General features: G+C 49.6%; 1 protein-coding gene across 4 annotated transcripts in view; it reads left to right on the plus strand.

Annotated features, from left to right (window-relative positions):
• AHCYL2 (adenosylhomocysteinase like 2) overlaps positions 1-17,470 on the plus strand; it is a 37,144-nt gene extending 19,674 nt beyond the window's left edge. For 3 of the 4 annotated variants that reach the window (XM_015854660.1, XM_015854892.2, XM_015854743.2), the window contains exons 2-17: positions 3,153-3,261; positions 5,501-5,644; positions 5,945-6,045; positions 7,212-7,314; positions 7,897-7,991; positions 8,743-8,849; positions 9,155-9,271; positions 11,128-11,191; positions 11,894-11,982; positions 12,612-12,682; positions 12,813-12,907; positions 13,199-13,297; positions 13,405-13,473; positions 13,544-13,622; positions 14,219-14,339; positions 15,438-17,470. In XM_015854660.1, coding sequence (XP_015710146.1) covers positions 3,153-3,261; positions 5,501-5,644; positions 5,945-6,045; positions 7,212-7,314; positions 7,897-7,991; positions 8,743-8,849; positions 9,155-9,271; positions 11,128-11,191; positions 11,894-11,982; positions 12,612-12,682; positions 12,813-12,907; positions 13,199-13,297; positions 13,405-13,473; positions 13,544-13,622; positions 14,219-14,339; positions 15,438-15,444 — 1,470 coding nt within the window. In that variant the 3' untranslated portion in view covers positions 15,445-17,470. Of the gene's footprint in view, positions 1-1,017; positions 1,133-3,152; positions 3,262-5,500; positions 5,645-5,944; positions 6,046-7,211; positions 7,315-7,896; positions 7,992-8,742; positions 8,850-9,154; positions 9,272-11,127; positions 11,192-11,893; positions 11,983-12,611; positions 12,683-12,812; positions 12,908-13,198; positions 13,298-13,404; positions 13,474-13,543; positions 13,623-14,218; positions 14,340-15,437 lie in introns of those variants that run through there. The other variant, XM_015854808.2, reaches the window with a different exon arrangement.
• The last annotated feature ends 376 nt before the right edge of the window (positions 17,471-17,846 follow it).

Below are 17,846 nucleotides of genomic sequence, written 5' to 3' on the forward strand. Positions count from 1 at the left end.
AACCAAACATCAAAACCCACACGATCCACATGGGATCTCATGGTTTGTTGACTGTTCTCCAGCTTTATTTTGAGAGCAGATTTTAATCACATAGAGCTTATGAAATTACAGTGTTGTGTTGGGACCAGTGTTGAGGTCAATGGTCCGTTGATTCCCAGTGCCCTCTGTAGAGAAATAGGGAATCACAGAATCACAGAATGGTTGGGTTAGAAGGGACCTTAAAGGTCATGAAGTCATGGTATGGTTGGGTTGTAAGGGACCTTAAAGATCGTGAGATCATGGTGTGGTTGGGTTGGAAGGGACCTTAAAGATCATGGAATCACAGAATGGTTGGGTCAGAAAGGACCTTAAAGATGATGGAATCATGGTGTGGTAGGGTTGGAAGAGACCTTAAAGATCATGGAATGACAGAATTGTTGGGTTGAAAGGAGACCTTAAAGATGATGGAATCATGGTATGGTTGGGTTGGAATGGTCCTTAGAGACCATGCAGTTCCAGTGCCCAAATGTAGGTTCTGCCTCTTCTTTGATTCATTATGGAAATAAAAGGTTCTCCCTCTTTGATTCTCTGTGCAATGAAGTTTCTCTGTAGGAGTCATCTTGGGTGCACTGTCAGAGCAAAGTGTTTGGAAAAGGGCTCCAGAAATGAAATTAAAGCATCAGCTGTGGTGGGGTCAGGTTGGGCTCCGGGAGTGCTGTAATGAGAACCCACTTTGCCGCGTAACAAAAGCCGTTGTTGTTTTAGTGGCTCGTTAGTTAATGTTGTTCTAATGAGGCTCTGCTAATGGCATCATCTGACATTGGGCAAAAAGAAGGTTGGGGGAGAACCCGAGTTTAAAAGAGCCTAATTAGCAAGTTAATTATAGCGGGTGAGGAAATGGCCTGGTTATATAAATCAGCTTTTGTTACGCACACGCAGTAAAAACCGCTCTGAGCTCAGGGAGCAGAAGTGGGGTTGGAGGTGGGAACGTCACACAGAGCTGGGGTTCCTCAGCCCAAAGGGAGCCCAGGAGCCTCCTGCTGCTGCACCTTCCCTGCCTCCTTCCCCCGCAGCCGCAATAGGAGCCGCCAGCACCCGCAGCATGAACAAGAAGAAGTACAATGTCGATGGCGATGCAGGGAGGAAAGCCCAGGTGAGGGCAGCCCCCAGGCACCCTAAGGTCGTTTCCTGCCCCCAACATCCCTCTCTTTCTATCTCTGTCTTCCTTTGTTTCCCCAAAATTGCCTCTTTTGGAGCCTACTTTCTGCAGAACTCCTCTTCATATTCTCTCGGTGCAGCGGGGCTGGTCTGTGTTGCACCAGGATGAGCTGCGGGCACCAGAACCGCGGTGCAAGGACCCAAGAACCATCCCCAGCTAGAAGCAAAGCTTCTCTCATTTGCACATGAGGACTCGTGGCTCGTTGCACATTAACACTTGTGGCTCAGGTTTCTCAGATTGAAGCAGCTGGAGGTGGAGAACCACAGCATCGGAACAACTCCTAAGTCACACACCTGCAGCTCTCCAAGCCTTCCTAATCCCTTCTAATTAGCACAGCCAGCTGCCACCTGTGGAGGCATTTCTTCTGCAGCTCAGGTTCCACCTGCAGCTCCTCTGTGTGACCCATTCATTGAACAGAGCCAACATGATGGAGATACTCCTGCACATAGAAACACTTCAAGAGGTCTGAATGCGATCGCTGCACTGCTTGGATTAACTGCACCTTGAATGGGTTTAAATGAAAGAAGAAAAGCTATTTCAGGCCAACAGCTTCTTAGGAAAGGAATATAAGCCCCGCTGTGTGTGCTCAGGTCCCACCAGGACCCACCGCGATTCCCAGGGCTGAAGGAGCTCCCATCACCTTTTCCCTTAATTTCTAGCCCAAAAAGGGGCTCTGACAACCCACTGCATGGGCACAGTGCTGCTGCTTAACCCCCCAAACTCAGCTTTATGTTCCCAGAGAAGGGTCACATTCCTTATGCTGAGGTGACTTCTTCAAGCAAAACCACCTTCTCAGAATACCCCGAGGGTTCAGTTAATAGACTCAACTAATGGTTTGTAGTAAATTGGAGATGTAAATATTTAATCCCACTGCACCGTGTCAGCTTGTATTTTGCCCATAGCAAAGTCCAAGGAGTTTTGCAAGTCTTGTTTCTGATTGTACAAGATGGGCTGGGTTGGAAAAGGGCCTTAAAGGTCATAGAGTTGAGGAATGGTTGGAAAGGACTTTATAGGGCATGGAATAATCGAATGGTTGGGTTGGAAGGGATGTTACAGATCATAGAATGATGGAATGATTGGGTTGGAAGGGATGTTATAGATCATGGAATCATGGAATGATTGGGTTGGAAGGGATGTTATAGATCATGGAATCATGGAGTGGTTGGGTTGGAAGGGACTTTATAGATCATTGGAATCATGGGAGTGGTTGGGTTGGAAGGGTACTTTATAGATCCAATGGATATCGATGGGGAAGTGGTTATTGGTTGGAAGGGACTTTATAGATCATGGAATCATGGAGTGGTTGGGTTGGAAGGGACTTTATAGATCATGGAATCATGGAGTGGTTGGGTTGGAAGGGGCCTTGGTGATCAAAGAGCACAGACATGGAACAGCCCCAGTGCCTGTGGAAGAGCCCAGAAATGGGATATAGGGACAAACCCAACCCTCTGTGGCCCAACACTGGGATCATCTGCAAGTGCAGGTGTTTGGGTCAGGTGAACACCTGGATTGGGGCAAGCATTGATTATTTGGTCTTATTCAGCCCAAACTATATGCATCCCTACATGGCGTTGGGAGATAGAAATACCCGATCCTAAACGCTCCTTCACACAGAGTGTGGTTGGTATTTGTGACTTGGGGTGGTTTTGGTTTTGTTTATTGTACTTTCTTGCAGTAAGCAAAGGGGTTTCCCATTCATTACAAAGAACACTGCAGGCTGGGTCAATCCCTTGTCACTTCTGCAGATGTTGGGGAGCAATCAGGCTCCCCTGCAACAAATAACCTTTATTTATGGAGAAAATAAGTTTGCGTGGAATGGGGATGGAAGCCATCTAAGTTGTGTGCTGTAAGAAGGCTTGAGGAGGAGCATCAGTCATTCAGAGGAGGGTTCAGGATTCCTCTGCCCCATCCTTGTGTTTTTCCACCCATTCTAACCCCCCGTTTCTCTCCTTAGATCCAGTTTGCTGACCAGAAGCAGGAGTTCAACAAGCGCCCGACGAAAATCGGCCGCCGCTCGCTGTCCCGCTCCATCTCACAGTCGTCGACAGACAGTTACAGCTCAGGTTGGTGCCACCCCCCGTCCGTGTGTCCCGTCCCTGTGTCTGTGCGCCCCAACATCTGCGTGTCCCATCCTGACATACATCCATCCCATGATGGTATTTGTGCATCCCATCCCAATGTCTGCGTGTCCCATCCCGATGCCCACGTAGGCCATGGAGAAGGGGAAGCATGGGAAGGGATTGTTGCTTTTATCTCATCATCTCCACATGTATTTGAGTGGAAAAATAGGTAGTTTTGCTCCTAAAACTTGGGAGCTCTCCTTTTAACCCTTGTGTATGACTCCTGCTGCCTTTCTTCCTCTCTTTCTCTTCCCCTTCTTTCCCTCCTCTCTTGCCCTTCATTTCCTCCTCTTTTTCCCCATCTGATTTCTTTGGGCATTCCCAGTTTATACTGAAAGTTCATTACTGGAGCAGACTGTGAGGATTTATTCAAACCTAATGAGATGAAGATCAGGCTGAGTTCACTGTGTGCCCCACACCTGAAAGGTCCGATGTTTGGTGCTGATGTAGAAACGTGACACAGCAAAGTCCTAGAAACAAACCTGGGGAAAACGGGTATTTTTCTGGAATTGCTCATTGGAGTTGTTCTTACATATTGGGCAATAGACTCATTCAGAGTTCATGGCACAGTAAGGCAATACTGCTCACTGCCTGAAATGCAGGTCCTTCATCCTCTCTCTCTCCCTATCTCTCTTGCTCTCCCTCTCCCTCTCCCTTTCCCTTTCCCCTTTTTCCCTCTGTTCCCATCTTTCCATTTTCTCTCCTCTCTTTTCCTTCCCCTTTTGTTCCCCTCTTCTTTCTCTGTTTTCCCTTCATTCTCTTTTCTTCCCTTTCCCCTCTTCTCTCCTCTTTTCCCCCCTTCCACCCCCTTTTCTTTTCCCCCCTTTGATTTTCCCCCTCTTTCTTGTTTCCTCTCCCATCAGTGTACAAGGATCTGTCTCACATCTGGCTGAGATCTGATTCACAAAAGTTGCCTTCAGCCCAAGATCTGTACACAGCTCTGTGATCCTCCTGGAGCCCTTGACGTTGCACAATGGGATTTGGGGGTTGAGCAGCCCTGCTTGCCCACCCTTGGACCCATACGTGGGTTTGGGAAAAGGTTTCTGGCAGAGACATTCCAGCAGTGCTTAATTCCTGCTAAGAGCATTAGAGCTGAGCGGGTGTGGGGAGCCCGGCACTCAGCTCAGTCCTTGGGATCGATGGAGGTTTTCCTGGGAGCCAGAAGGGAGAGGAATTGGGTCTGGGGTGCTGCCTGATGGCTGTGCCATGGATCTTCTGCTGTGGAAATGAAAGCAGAACGGTTGGCAGGGGATTGCATGGGCTCTGAGTTCTTGGAAGGTGCTGCAAACCCCTTCTTGGGTCATTCCCATGGTCTGGGTGCCTCCGTAGTGCTGTGGTTGTGGGCAGAGGTAGGACCACGGGCTCAGCTCTGTTGTTGCCTCTGCAATATGATGCAGCTGCCCTTCATGTCACTTTACTCCTCCAGCATCGCTTAAGCACAGAATTGGGGCAGAAAATGCAAATCAATTCTGGCTGCTCGGTAGGACGACGTGCTGGAGATCGTCACCTCTTGGAGACCATCCCTGGAGGGATGCTGGGTGCTGAGAACCTCCAGTTCTGGGACTCTTGACTTGTAATGTGTTGCAGTTACAAAAGGAGCTCAACAAAGGGAGGTTTAACAAAATAAACTCATCAGGGGGTGTTTGATGAGCAAGCTGCAGGTCAGTGGTCAGCCCTGCTGAGCTCCCAGTGCTGCTCCAGGGGATGATTTTGATGTCAGGTCTTGTGTTCATGCAAACCCATACAGAATGGTGCCACTGTGAGCTGGGCAGAGGTGAAGGGCTTTGAGTAACACTGTGTGGGGCAGCTCCTGCCAGGGAGGGAGAGGAACAAGAGGAGGAGGAAGGGAAAGAGGAAGAAAAGGAAGAGAAAGGAGAGGAGAGGAGGAAGAAGGGGATTAAGAGGAAGAGGATTAGAAGGAAGAAGAAGAGTAGAAGGAAGAGGAAGGAGAGGAAATGGAAGAGGAAGGAGAAGAGGTGGAAGGAGAAAGAGGCAAAATAGTGGTGGAATCTTCCTTCCCTTTCCCTTTTCCTTTATCAAACAAGCAGAAGGAGGGCATGGTTAGCAGTCATGGTGGGGATGGGTTGGTGGTTGGGCTTAGGGATCCCAGAGGTTTTTTTCAACCTTTATGCTTCTTTGAATCTGAATGTTTTATTCCCTCTGACCTCCTGTTCTCCCCCAGCTGCCTCCTACACCGACAGCTCCGACGATGAGACCTCCCCGAGGGACAAGCAGCAGAAGAACTCCAAAGGCAGCAGTGATTTCTGTGTGAAAAACATCAAACAGGCGGAATTTGGGCGTCGAGAGATCGAAATTGCTGAGCAAGGTAAAACGCTGCGTTCCTTCAGCTCCGCATTGTTTGGGGTTTGTTGTTCTGCTTTTCCTTCCCCTGAAGGTGGAGATTTGGGAGTTGTGATGATATTGAATCCTGAATTGGAGGAAGAAGCTTCTTTGCTGGTAGGAATTTGGAAGATGTGAGTATGTTGCATTCTGGGTAGTAGGGAAAAACCCTCACAGCGCTATAGGATTCGTTTCAGCTGCACCCTGACTTCTTTGATGCCTCCATTGAAGCCTTTTGCTCCTCCATGTGCGGCATTGATGGACCTCTCTCCATTTTGCCTTTCAGAAATGCCCGCACTGATGGCGTTGAGGAAGAGAGCTCAGGGAGAGAAGCCGCTGGCTGGGGCCAAGATCGTGGGCTGCACACACATCACAGCCCAGACAGCGGTGAGATCCCATCCATAACCTCCTCCTGCTTTATTTCAGTGTGGGACTGATAGAAATGGGGCTGCTGAGTGCTGTGGCTGCCTGTTGGAGCTGCAAAAACACTTGGGTTTAAATTTTTTAAGGTCCCTTCCAACCCAACCCAACCATTCTGGGGCTCTGATCTTTAAGAAGCCTTCCAACCCGACTGTCCCATAGTTCCATGATAGTTAAGGACCCTTCCAACACAACCATCCCATGGTTCAGTGACTTTCCAACCCAACCATTCTATAGTTCTGCTGTCCTTAAGGCCCCTTCCAACCCAACCATTCTATAGTTCTGCTGTCTTTAAGGCCCCTTCCAACCCAACCATTCTATAGTTCTGCTGTCCTTAAGGCCCCTTCCAACCCAACCATTCTATAGTTCTGCTGTCTTTAAGGCCCCTTCCAACCCAACCGTCCCATGGCTCTGTGATTTTTGAGGAGCCTTCCAGCCCAAGCTATTCTACAATCCCATATTTCTTTTGGTGGTCAAAATCAGTAGTAAAAATTCATATTATAGATTCAACAAACTCCGGATTGCCAGTGCTGAACATGAATTACTCTTTGTCGATGGATCTGTTCAAGCATCACAAATGTGTTTTGTGTAACTGCGGGTAGTGTAGCAGAGATGCTCTCTGTAGCTCGTCCTAACCCTTAGGATGGGACGTGGTCCTGGACGTGGTTCTGTGATGCTGTGCTCCCTCTGAGCTTTGTGGATACCTCAGGATGTGCTCAGAGGTGGTGTGAGGCAGCTATAAAGGCACTGCTGTTGGCAGTGGTAACAGAGCCAAATTTCCTCTATCGGATATGCGTGGAGATGTGGTGGGTGGTGATGAGTGCAGCTGTGCCATGTGAGAGCTGTTGGTTCTGCTCCAAAAACAGGACGGGGCAGCAGTGGGGATTTGGGATGCATGCTGGGGATGGGTTGATGGTTGGACTTGACCTTCAAGGTCTTTTCCAACCTCAGTGCTTCTGTAATTCTTTGGGCCTGGTGGGGATGGGTTGACGATTGCACCTGAAGACCCTGGAGATCTCTTCCAACCTTAATGACTCCATGATCCTATAAGTTGATATTTTGGATTTGTGCAAGGCCAACCTCAACTTTTTCCCTGATTTTGTCCTTTTTTTTTCTTCATATTTTTAATCCAGGTCCTGATGGAGACCCTGGGTGCGCTGGGGGCCCAGTGCAGGTGGGCTGCCTGCAACATCTACTCCACGCTCAATGAAGTGGCTGCTGCCCTGGCTGAGAGCGGTAGGAAATATCAGCTGCTCTGCTTTTCCTGCTAGGAAAAGATTCTGCCTGCCGCATCGTATTGATGGGGCTTAGATTCACTCACATTCTCACAAGTTCACTTACATTCTCTCTTATTATTGTTGTTACTGTCTTTTAAATTTAGAGTAAACATATAGGAAGATGAAATCACTGCATTTGGGTCTTTCCAGTAGGGAGCGCACACTGGGTGCAGTTCAATTCTATATGAAGTTCAATTCTACAAAGATGAGAAATTGTTAAATTTCAGTCACGGTTTTGGCTGCAAGGGGTCCCCAGAACTTTCTGGGGTCAACATTTACAAACCAGGAGCTGTTGATGTCTGCCTGGGAGATGCCTTAATTCAAATCCTGCCCTACCTGGGTAGATTTTCACCACTCCCCAGGCAAACTCATCGAGTTGTGGAATGGGTTGGGTTGGAAGGGACCTGAAGGACCGTAGAGTCATGAAATGGTTGGGTTGGAAGGGTCCTTAAGGGTCATGGAACCATGGAATGGTTGGGTTGGAAGGGTCCTTAAAGATCACAGAACCACAGAGCGGTACCCAGCTCCCTTTCTGTGCCAGGATTCCCCGTCTTTGCTTGGAAAGGAGAATCTGAAGACGATTTCTGGTGGTGCATCGATCGCTGCGTCAACGTCGAGGGGTGGCAGCCCAACATGGTGAGATATCATGGTCATGTTAGAGCTCCAAGCCACAGGGAGCCCCTGTTCTCCGTGGGGCTTTGTGCATTTCCTCTTGGTTTTAGACACAACTTTGGCTTTGGTGGGGAAAAAAGAGCAAGGTTAGAGGAATCACTTGCAGCTGCCAAGTGTGCGTTTTGCATTGTGCTTTTTAGCCCTGGAGTTTGTCATATAATGAGTCAAATAATGTAAAGTAATTAATGGTGGGAGAGGCATAGATCCACATCGTTTGTTTGCCAGACTTGTCTTGTTTAAGCTTCAGAAAGAATTGTGAAGGTCAAAAAGTGCACCCAGAAACTAAGGGTGGACTCAGTTTAGATACAACATTGGCTTATTTTCCTCTTTTTGAGTAGTTTCCCATTGAAAATGCCACTAATTGATAAAGTGAAGCTAGGAGAAGATACACACCAATCCCAAAGTACAAAACTCTGGTCTGGGAGCTCGACATTTTCAAAGAGAATGTGATCAGATGGGAAGTTCTGTATGAAAAGTGCTAAAATAATATAAAATAAACAAAAACACGAATAAAAATGGAAAAATTGGGAAGCATTTTGAGCTCTTTGAGTTGGGCTGTGCATGGATATCTTGGGGTACGGACACACTTAGATGGGGCTTTGCTACAGAGATGGTTCTTTGAGGGAGGATTTGAGTGCAGTTTTTCTCCCTTTGTGCCTTTTTGGGGTCAGAGTGAACCCTCAGTGTGGTGACACCATGGTTGCTTTCCTTCCAGATTTTGGATGACGGAGGAGATCTCACTCATTGGATCTACAAGAAATATCCCAACATGTTCAAGAAGATCAAGGGGATCGTAGAGGAGAGCGTCACCGGAGTGCACAGGTAATGGGAAGTGGTAGAGAAGGGCTGAGGGCGCTGCACAAGGGACAGCCAAAGGTTTGGACCTAAGCTCGGTCTCTGGAAGGGAGTGAGATGTGGCAGAGGAAATGATGATTGCTTTGGGGTGGGATTGCGGAAAGGGAGGTCATCCTGAAATCAGGGCGCTGCTCAGCCCCTCCGGAGTTTATATTTGTCCCTCCAGATGCGCTCCACTCATCCTAGCAAACCAAAACACTGGAGAACATGCAACAGTCAATCAAAAGGATGCGTTTTCCACCGATCCTCTGCTTTTCCTTTGTTTCTCACAGGCTCTACCAGTTGTCCAAAGCAGGGAAGCTTTGCGTCCCAGCCATGAATGTCAATGACTCAGTGACGAAGCAGAAGTTTGACAACCTGTACTGCTGCAGAGAGTCCATCTTGGACGGGTACGTGCAGCCATAAACATGTGCACGCTGGGCTTCAGAGTGTGAATTTTGTGCCTGGGGGAGAATCATCCTGCAGAAACTGACATTTCTTCCTCTCCTCCTCTTTAATTTTCTTTGTTTTTATGGAATTGAGTGTCCATAACCCCTAAGTTTTGGCCTAACTTTGCCAAGGACAGGTGAGGTGAGGACAGGTTTCCTTCCCACAGTTCAGACTGGATCTGGTGGTGCTTGTTGGAGGAGTTGGACTCCTCCTTATGGGTTCCTAACAGTTGGGATACTCTGTGATTCTGTGATGGTGACGCCAGCAGCTCAGTCAGCCCCAAACAAAGGAGAAATTGGACTTCACACAGTGGCAGAGCTGCCGTGGATGATGAATTGCATATAGAAATACAGACACGTCTCGTGCTGAATCTGCTGCTGAGCTGTGCTTTGCTCTCCTCCCACCTGGTAGCACCAGAGCATCTCAGAGCCCCAGAGGGGGATTCTAGTTGACCACAACAGCATCATTTTCCCAAATCTTTGTGGAGCGCCTCATCCATCATCTTGGCTTTGAAGGTGATCTTCTTGGTAGAGGTTGCTGTGACCGAAAGGGAAGAGGATCCATGTTCATAATGTGTCCCAGTAAGAGGACATGAAGATGACCCTTAAGATGTCTGTAAGTGCCACATGAGATATTGCACCATCAAATCAACTTCCCTGTGTGATCTTGCAGTTTCTTCTCCACTTTTCTGCTGCATTTTGCCCTAAAAGATGTCTGGATCAAATCAACAGCGATGGAATCCCAACTCTTCATGCCAAAACATCCCATAGCACAAGCCAGCAAAGAGCCAATGGCTTCTTGCTCTTCCTGCCCTCCAAACATGCAATAGTTAAGTCAGCACCATCATCTGCCTGGTCCCCAGGATCCATGACATCCGCGGAGCTCAATATGTCACAGCTGCGCCTTGTGAGAAGCAGCGATGGAAAAACGTCTCAATGAAGTCATTCCTTGATGAAATAATTTCTTGATGAAGCCTTTCCTCGATGAAGTCATTCTTCAATGAAGCCATTCCTTGATGAATTAATCCCTTGATGAGCAAACTCCTTTAATTACGCAGCCCTTCCTTCTAATAATGCCCCAGGGCCTGGCCAGAGGCAGCTATGTGGTGGGGCTCAGTGCATGGTGAGGAATTGCTCCCAAGTTCTGAGCATTGAGGGCAGAACTGTTATTAGCTGCACCTTTTAGCAGGCTAAAAAGGTCGTAAACCTTAAGCAGGTTCTTTGTTTCTTGTGATTTCATGTTCCGTTTATTGTCTCGGTTGGGATGGGTGAAGGTTCGTTGTTTTGGCTGTGATAGGACGGGCACTGAGATGGGGACGAGAGAAACCTGAGCCAAGGTACAAGGAAACCTGCTGGAATTTTAATCTGAATTCCTCGGGAAGTGTGGGGGAATTTCACCTTCCCTGCACTGCTGACCTATTTCTGCATGCCAAAAATAGCCTGCCATGTAGGGCACTCCTGGGGGGGAGGCAGAAGGAGAATGGGTGGGAGGGGGAGCTCTGCTGGGGGAGAGCGCCAGGATCCTGGCAAGAAAATCCCACCTTTGCATCTTCTGTAGGTGTTTCCATGAGACATCTTGGATTTATTTTTTTTTTTTTTAACAAAATGAGACAGAAAGAAGCTATTTTTGAAAAGATTTTGGAGATCTGAACTGAAAAAAAAACAACCAACCCCATATATGTAATACAGCCCCAAATCTGTCCTCTTTGCTCCAATTCTCAGCACCCAAATTTGGCCAAAGGGAAATGCCCATTTGGGAGTAGAAATGATTCCTGCTCCTGCTGCTGGATTTTAACTCTTTGATTCTCTTTCCTTAGCCTGAAGAGGACAACGGACATGATGTTTGGAGGGAAGCAGGTGGTGGTGTGTGGCTATGGGGAGGTAAGGGGTTCCGCCACCCAGATGGGTGCTCTCCTTGTGAGATGTATGGCAGAAACCAAACCTGTGCCTTAGGATGTATCACTGCTCAATGTTCAGAGCACCTGAACGTGAAAATACCGCTATTGAAATGTTAAGGGACACAAAAATATCTGCTGAGCTCTGCGGGTGCACAGCTGTAGCGCTGTGTGCTGAAAGCTGCTCAAGGAAAAGAAGCGAGTTTTGCCTTATTGATGTGTTTTCACACTCAAATGGAGGGATCCCCTTGAGAAAGAGATCCCAGTGTGGGGAGATGTTGGTCCTTATCAGCACTGCTGCGTTCCCTGCGTGCTATGAGTGGCCAACCCTCAGAGGTGGAACTGGGACACTTCCACAGAGCAGAGGCTGAGCAGAGCTTTGGAATGTCCCCTGAGATAAAAGTAATCTCTCGGTGTTGTTTGTCCTTCTGGACACAAGGACGATTTGTGGGGAGAAAAGAGCTCTCAGAAACCCAAATAATCAGCACTTTCATATTGTTAGCTTCTAGCTGAGCTGCAGCCTGACCCGTGTCCTAGATTGCTCCAAATCTGAGAATTTTGGGCAACCTGAGTTTAGCACTTGTATATTTTTAGTACCTCTTCTACTTTCCCATGCCCCAAATCTGGGAATCCTGCCTGCCTCAGAAGTCTCTCATCTCCCTCCTCCCTGCCCTCCTCTCCCTCCCAGGTGGGCAAGGGCTGCTGTGCGGCGCTGAAGGCCATGGGCTCCATCGTCTACGTGACTGAGATCGATCCCATCTGTGCCCTGCAGGCCTGGTAAGCACCCGGCCTCGCTCCTTTCTGGGGATGTTCTGCAGGAAAATCGTGGCCACAAAGCAGTGGATGGTTGGGTTGGACCATCCTCAATAACATTTGGGTTCCATCCTCATCACCTGCAGAACTTTGGGGTTTGACCCCCAAAAGTGATTTGCAGTAGGAAGGAGTCGTAATTGGGGCGAACTGAGAGATCCAGAGAGAGAGATCCAAAAAACCCCAGTCTTGCAGTAACGGTGATTTTATAGCTCAGGAGAGACAGAAATAAACTCTCAGGGGAACTGCTGTCAAACCCTCCAAGGCCCTGCCCTGGTTCTGCCATGTGCAGAGCGCACCTTCCGCAGCGGAACAAACGAAAATGGGCATTTTTGGATGCTGATTTCACAACAGAGGATTTGAAACACCCAAAATTCACTTTTTAGTGTCACATCTTGAGCAGGAGACCCAAATCTCTGTGCTTGACCCCAGAACTGCTTGGGGCACAGCGTCGCTCAGCACTCCGTGTTGGCTGTTGTGCAGCATTAGGAAGTTAAAATGAGTATCTGAGAGGGTTGTTTTTTGTTTTTTTTTTCTCTATTTTTGGCACATTTTTTGCTGCTTTTCAAACAATCTGTTTTTTTTCCCATTCTCAGCATGGATGGATTCCGGCTTGTGAAACTCAACGAAGTCATCAGACAGGTGGACATTGTCATCACCTGCACAGGTACACAGTGCTGGGGTGGGCAGATGAGCAGCCCATGACCAGGTCCAAAGGAAAGAGCAAAAAATGGGGAAAGTCACACCAATAATTTGCATTTTGTGCCTGTTGGTGTTTCTGCATTCCCCTTTCACAGGCAACAAGAACGTGGTGACCAGGGAGCACCTGGACCGGATGAAGAACAGCTGCATTGTCTGCAACATGGGGCACTCCAACACCGAGATCGACGTGGTGAGCACAGGGTGGGCTCTGCGGGGCCATGGGGACCTCTCAGCCTCTCTTCAGCATTAAATATTGGGTAAAATAACCCACCCATCCGCTGTACAACACTGCCAGGAGTCCCAGAGGATGTATGTGGTCTTTAAGGACCTTTCTAACCGAGCCATCCTGTAATTCTGTGATCCTGAAGGACCCTTCCAACCCAACATCCCATAGTTCTGTGATGTTTAAGGACCCTTCCACCCCAACCATCCCATGGTTCCATGATTCCATGGCTTTGACCATTTGCATGCTGTCTTCCAGGCAAGCCTGCGCACACCCGAGCTGACCTGGGAGCGGGTGAGGTCCCAGGTGGATCACGTCATCTGGCCAGACGGGAAGCGAATAGTGCTGCTGGCAGAGGTGAGGGGCACACAAAGCGACCACCTCCTGTTGCAGGAGCGTGGGGAGACCCTGCCTCGCCCCAGGAGGGAGGCACAGCCTCAGGGTTTGGTGCTTTTCCTCCCCAGGGCCGTCTGCTGAACCTGAGCTGCTCCACAGTGCCCACCTTCGTGCTGTCCATCACCGCCACCACGCAGGTGAGTGGGGCTGGGGTGGGCTCACCCCATAGCACACAGCGCTGACTCACCAGGTGTCTCCTCCATGCAGGCTTTGGCTCTGATAGAGCTGTACAATGCTCCTGAGGGCCGCTACAAGCAAGACGTGTACCTGCTGCCTAAGAAAATGGGTAAGGACGTGCTGGCTGCCTTCTTTTGTTCTTTATTTCCTCACCAGTGTTGAGCAGACAAGAGGTTTTGCCATGCTTGGCATCATCCTCGTCCATCCTCATCCTCATCCTTGTGGTCAGGGGCAATGGAGGTGCTGTTGGACACTTTACTTCTCCAGATCCAGATCTGGAAGTTGGAGGAGGCAAAGCTCAGCAGTCTCATTTTGATAAATTTGTGGAGTTTTGAGGCTCCTCTCTCAATCTGTCTCAGTTCCGACAGCGAGTGTTTATGGGACATGGAGTGCTTCCAAGATATGAACGCTTTGAGAAGGTCAGGGGGAGGGCAGCTTCTGTCTGGGCTGTAGAACAGCTTGCCCAAAGGTTTGTTTTTTCTCAAAGAAAAGGATGAAGCCACTCCATACTGCAGCAGCAAAGGCGAATTTCTGCCGTTCCAGCATTCGTGCTGTGATGCTTTGTGAAACCATCGATGCTTTGTGCAGGGGATGGGGTGGTGGGAGCTCTTTGCTTCCTTCAGAAGGGCTGCAGGGAGCTGTGCTTAGAGATCTGCTCTTGTTGCTCAGAGCTGTGCTTAGAGCTCATTGCTTGTAATATTTCAGATGAGTACGTGGCGAGCCTTCACCTGCCGACATTCGACGCGCATCTGACAGAGCTCACGGACGAACAGGCCAAGTACCTGGGGCTGAACAAGAACGGGCCCTTCAAACCCAACTACTACAGGTGTGGCTCCCGTCGGTCACAGAACTGCAGAGTTGTGGAGTGGTTGGGTTGGAGGGACCTTATAGGTCATAGGATTGAGTGGGGTTGGGTTGAGTTGGGTTGGGAGAGTCCGCAAAGATCCTGGAGTTAGGTTGGGTTAGAAAGAACCTTAAAGGCTGTAGAACCATGGTTAGGTTGGAAGGGACCCCAATGCCCCACCCCTGCTGTGGGATGGGAGCCCCCCAACTCAGGCTGCCCTTGGCCCCATCCATGACCTCAGGCACCTCCAAGATGGGGCACCCAAAGCTTTGGGCAGCAGCTGCAGGGCTGCAGCACCTCCAGGTGAAGGATTTCCCCAGCATCTGACCTCATAATCCCCTCTTCTTGTTCAGAGCAGTTCCCCGTTGTTCTGTCACCATCTGCCCACATACAAAGGCACTCTCCCTCTGTTCCTGAGTTCCCCCAAGTTCCTCTCCAGGTCTCCCCAGCACCTCACTCTTGCCCTGGCTCCACTCAGTCTGACTCCCTGGATGGCAGCTGTCCCCACTGCGGTGCCCCCGGGCAGCTCTTGGGCAACCAGGTTATTTTTAAAGCCTGACGCACCGGGGCTGGCGCTCAGCAGCACTTGGGCTCACATCAGAGAGGAGCCACTGAAAATCCCCACATTTCTGTGGGTCACTTCTCCCTCCAGGCTCAGGAATTGGGCTGCTGTCATGGCCAACGCAGCTCTGCATTTGTAACCAAAGCCACTAAACCCAAAAGCCAACGTGGATTTCTCCAAAGTTTCTCTCTTACTGATAAATTCTGCTGCTCAAAGCCAGGTTTGGGTGCTGGAAGTGGCAGTACAAGTACAGCTCTCTGTGCCCTGAGCTGATCCCAACCCCCAGCCCTGTTGGCACCACTGAGCTTCCCCTTCCCTCACCCCAACTAAAAATAACTCAGAATTCCGGGGGAGGAAAGGACCTGGCTCCTTCCAACACCATTTCAGCCAACACCAGCATTGGATGCAATGATCCCTATGGGTCCCTTCCAACTCGGGATATTTTATCATTTTCTTAGCGTCCAGCCCCAAATTTCACAGTTTCTATGTGCTGAACCCTCGTTTTCTCTCTTTCCCAGGTATTAAGTTCCTGCCGCTGTAGCCATGAGGAACAGAACCCAAATCCTTTCTCAACTACTGTACAGGATGAAGCAGCGCAAGCTTGCTACGCTCAAGCCAGGCTTGCTCTCGTAGTAGACCGTGTGTTAGGTTATTTATTTATTGAATTAGAGTTCTGTGCGCGGCTCTGCCTCGTGTTCGTGCTGCCGCGAACTGGGAGACGCTCCGTTTCTTCCCCTTCATTTCGTTTCTCTCTTTTTGGTCGTTCCCATTCGGGGTTGTGTGAGGATGAGGGCGAGGAAGGAGCTGATGGGGTGGGGACTCCCCGGCGCTGCGCTGCTGCTCCGTTCCCAGTGCCAAGCTTTGCCGTGAACCAAAGTTTCCTTCCCTGCTGCTCTGGATCACAGTTGGAGCGCCACGGCTGGCAGCATCCAGGCTGGTAGCATCCACGTGAGACCCTCTGCAGCCTCAGTGGGGACGCGCCGAGTCTGATTTCCCACTGATGTTTCTCCATCAGATCCACCAAACCCCCCTGTATGGAGGAGCCGCCTGCACCTCGATGGTGCTGAGTTGGGAACTGATAATTGCGCGGTGCCGAACCGCAATGCCTGGAGCCGACGGAGGTTGGCCAACTGTTGGCTGTAGAGCAGGGAGCTCCAGGTGGTGTCTCAGCACCCCATGTCCTGCAGGCACCGCTCCATCTTCAGCCTCTGGTTGCCTCGCGGTGTCCTCAGCGCCGCTCACGCACAAGAAAGGAACTGTGGACCCGTGGCCACGTCCTGCAGCAAACAAACAGTTCTCCCTCCTGCAGAACTGTGCCCAGATAGGAGGTTTTGGGAAGAGTCCACGGAGCTGCTGGAGGTTTTACTTTGGGGGCAGCACTGGGCTGAGGATCCCCACACCGAGTGTCCCTGCGTTGAGTGCTCCTATGCTGAGCTGCCCAACACTGTGCAGCCCTACATGGGTCAGTTTATCAATGCTGAGCATCTACACATTGAGCATCGCAGCCATGAGCTCAGCACCCCAACAATGAGCTCAGCACCCAACATGGAGCTCAGTACCTCAACATGGAGTTCTGGATCCCTGCATGGAGCTGAGCACCCCAGCCATGAGCTCAGCACCCAACATGGAGTTCTGGATCCCCATATGGAGCTCAGCACCCAACATGGAGCTCTGGATCCGCATATGGAGCTCAGCACCCAACATGGAGCTCTGGATACCCATATGGAGCTCAGCACCCAACATGGAGCTCTGGATCCCCACATGGAGCTCTGGATTACCACATAGAACTCAGCACCCAACATAGAACTCAGCACCCCAACATGGAGCTCTGGATCCCCACATGGAGCTCAGCACCCAACATGGAGCTCAGCATCCCAACATGGAGCTCTGGATCCGCACATGGAGCTGAGTACCTCAACATGGAGCTCTGGATCCCTGCCTGGATCTCAGCGCCCAACACAGAGCTCAGCTCCCCACACTGAGCTCATCGCTGCCCCAGGATCATCTCTCCCGGCAGCTGTGCCTATTTCTAAGCCCTGATTTACCTTCATTTACCTTCCAGGTGATGGGACAAAAATAATAACAATAAAAGAAAGACACCCCCCCCCCCCCCCAAACGGCCTCACCTTTTCCCACCTGTATTTTTAAAGCTCTTCTCCGTGTCATTCTGCTTCTTCTCCTGTCAGCTTTTCCGCTTGCTTGGCTTTTCCTAATCAATCTGGAATTATAATATTCTGTGATCATCTCTAAATTAAAACGTGTAATTTTTATTTTAATTTTTTTTCTTTTTTTCTTTTTTTTAACGTTTTTAAAGATTTAGGAAAAGGAGATTTTAGGGAACACCAGCAAAATCATGTTAAGGAGAATAAATCAGTTGAGATCTTTAGAAACAAATGAGACAAAACCCATCATGGTTGGCTGCGGAGAGGGCAGCAAAACTTGGAGAACATTTTCAAAAGGATGTTTTAATTATTGATGTCTGAGTGATTGTATTAGAGCAGCAATAAAGACTCTGTAATCTCGAAACAGAAATAAAATGTTGGAAAACCGATGTGCTGCTCCGGAACTGGGGATGAAGGATGGAGTGGGGTGGGGGTGGGGAAGGGGATGGGGATAGAGTTGGGGTTGGGATAAGAGAATGGGATGGGATGGGGATGGAGATAGAATGGGGATGGGGATGGAGATAGAATGGGGATGGGATGGAGATGGGGATGGGGATGGGATGGAGATGGGGATGGGGATGGGATGGGGATGGGATGGGGATGGAGATGGGGATAGAGTTGGGGTTGGGATAAGAGAATGGGATGGGATGGGATGGGATGGGATGGGATGGGATGGGATGGGATGGGATGGAGATGGAGATGGGGATGGGATGGGGATGGGACCCCAAACCCCTTCTGTATGTGGGACATGTTTGCTGAATGGCG

This window comes from Coturnix japonica, chromosome 1 (assembly GCF_001577835.2).
Source record: "Coturnix japonica isolate 7356 chromosome 1, Coturnix japonica 2.1, whole genome shotgun sequence".
Lineage (NCBI taxonomy): Eukaryota > Metazoa > Chordata > Aves > Galliformes > Phasianidae > Coturnix > Coturnix japonica.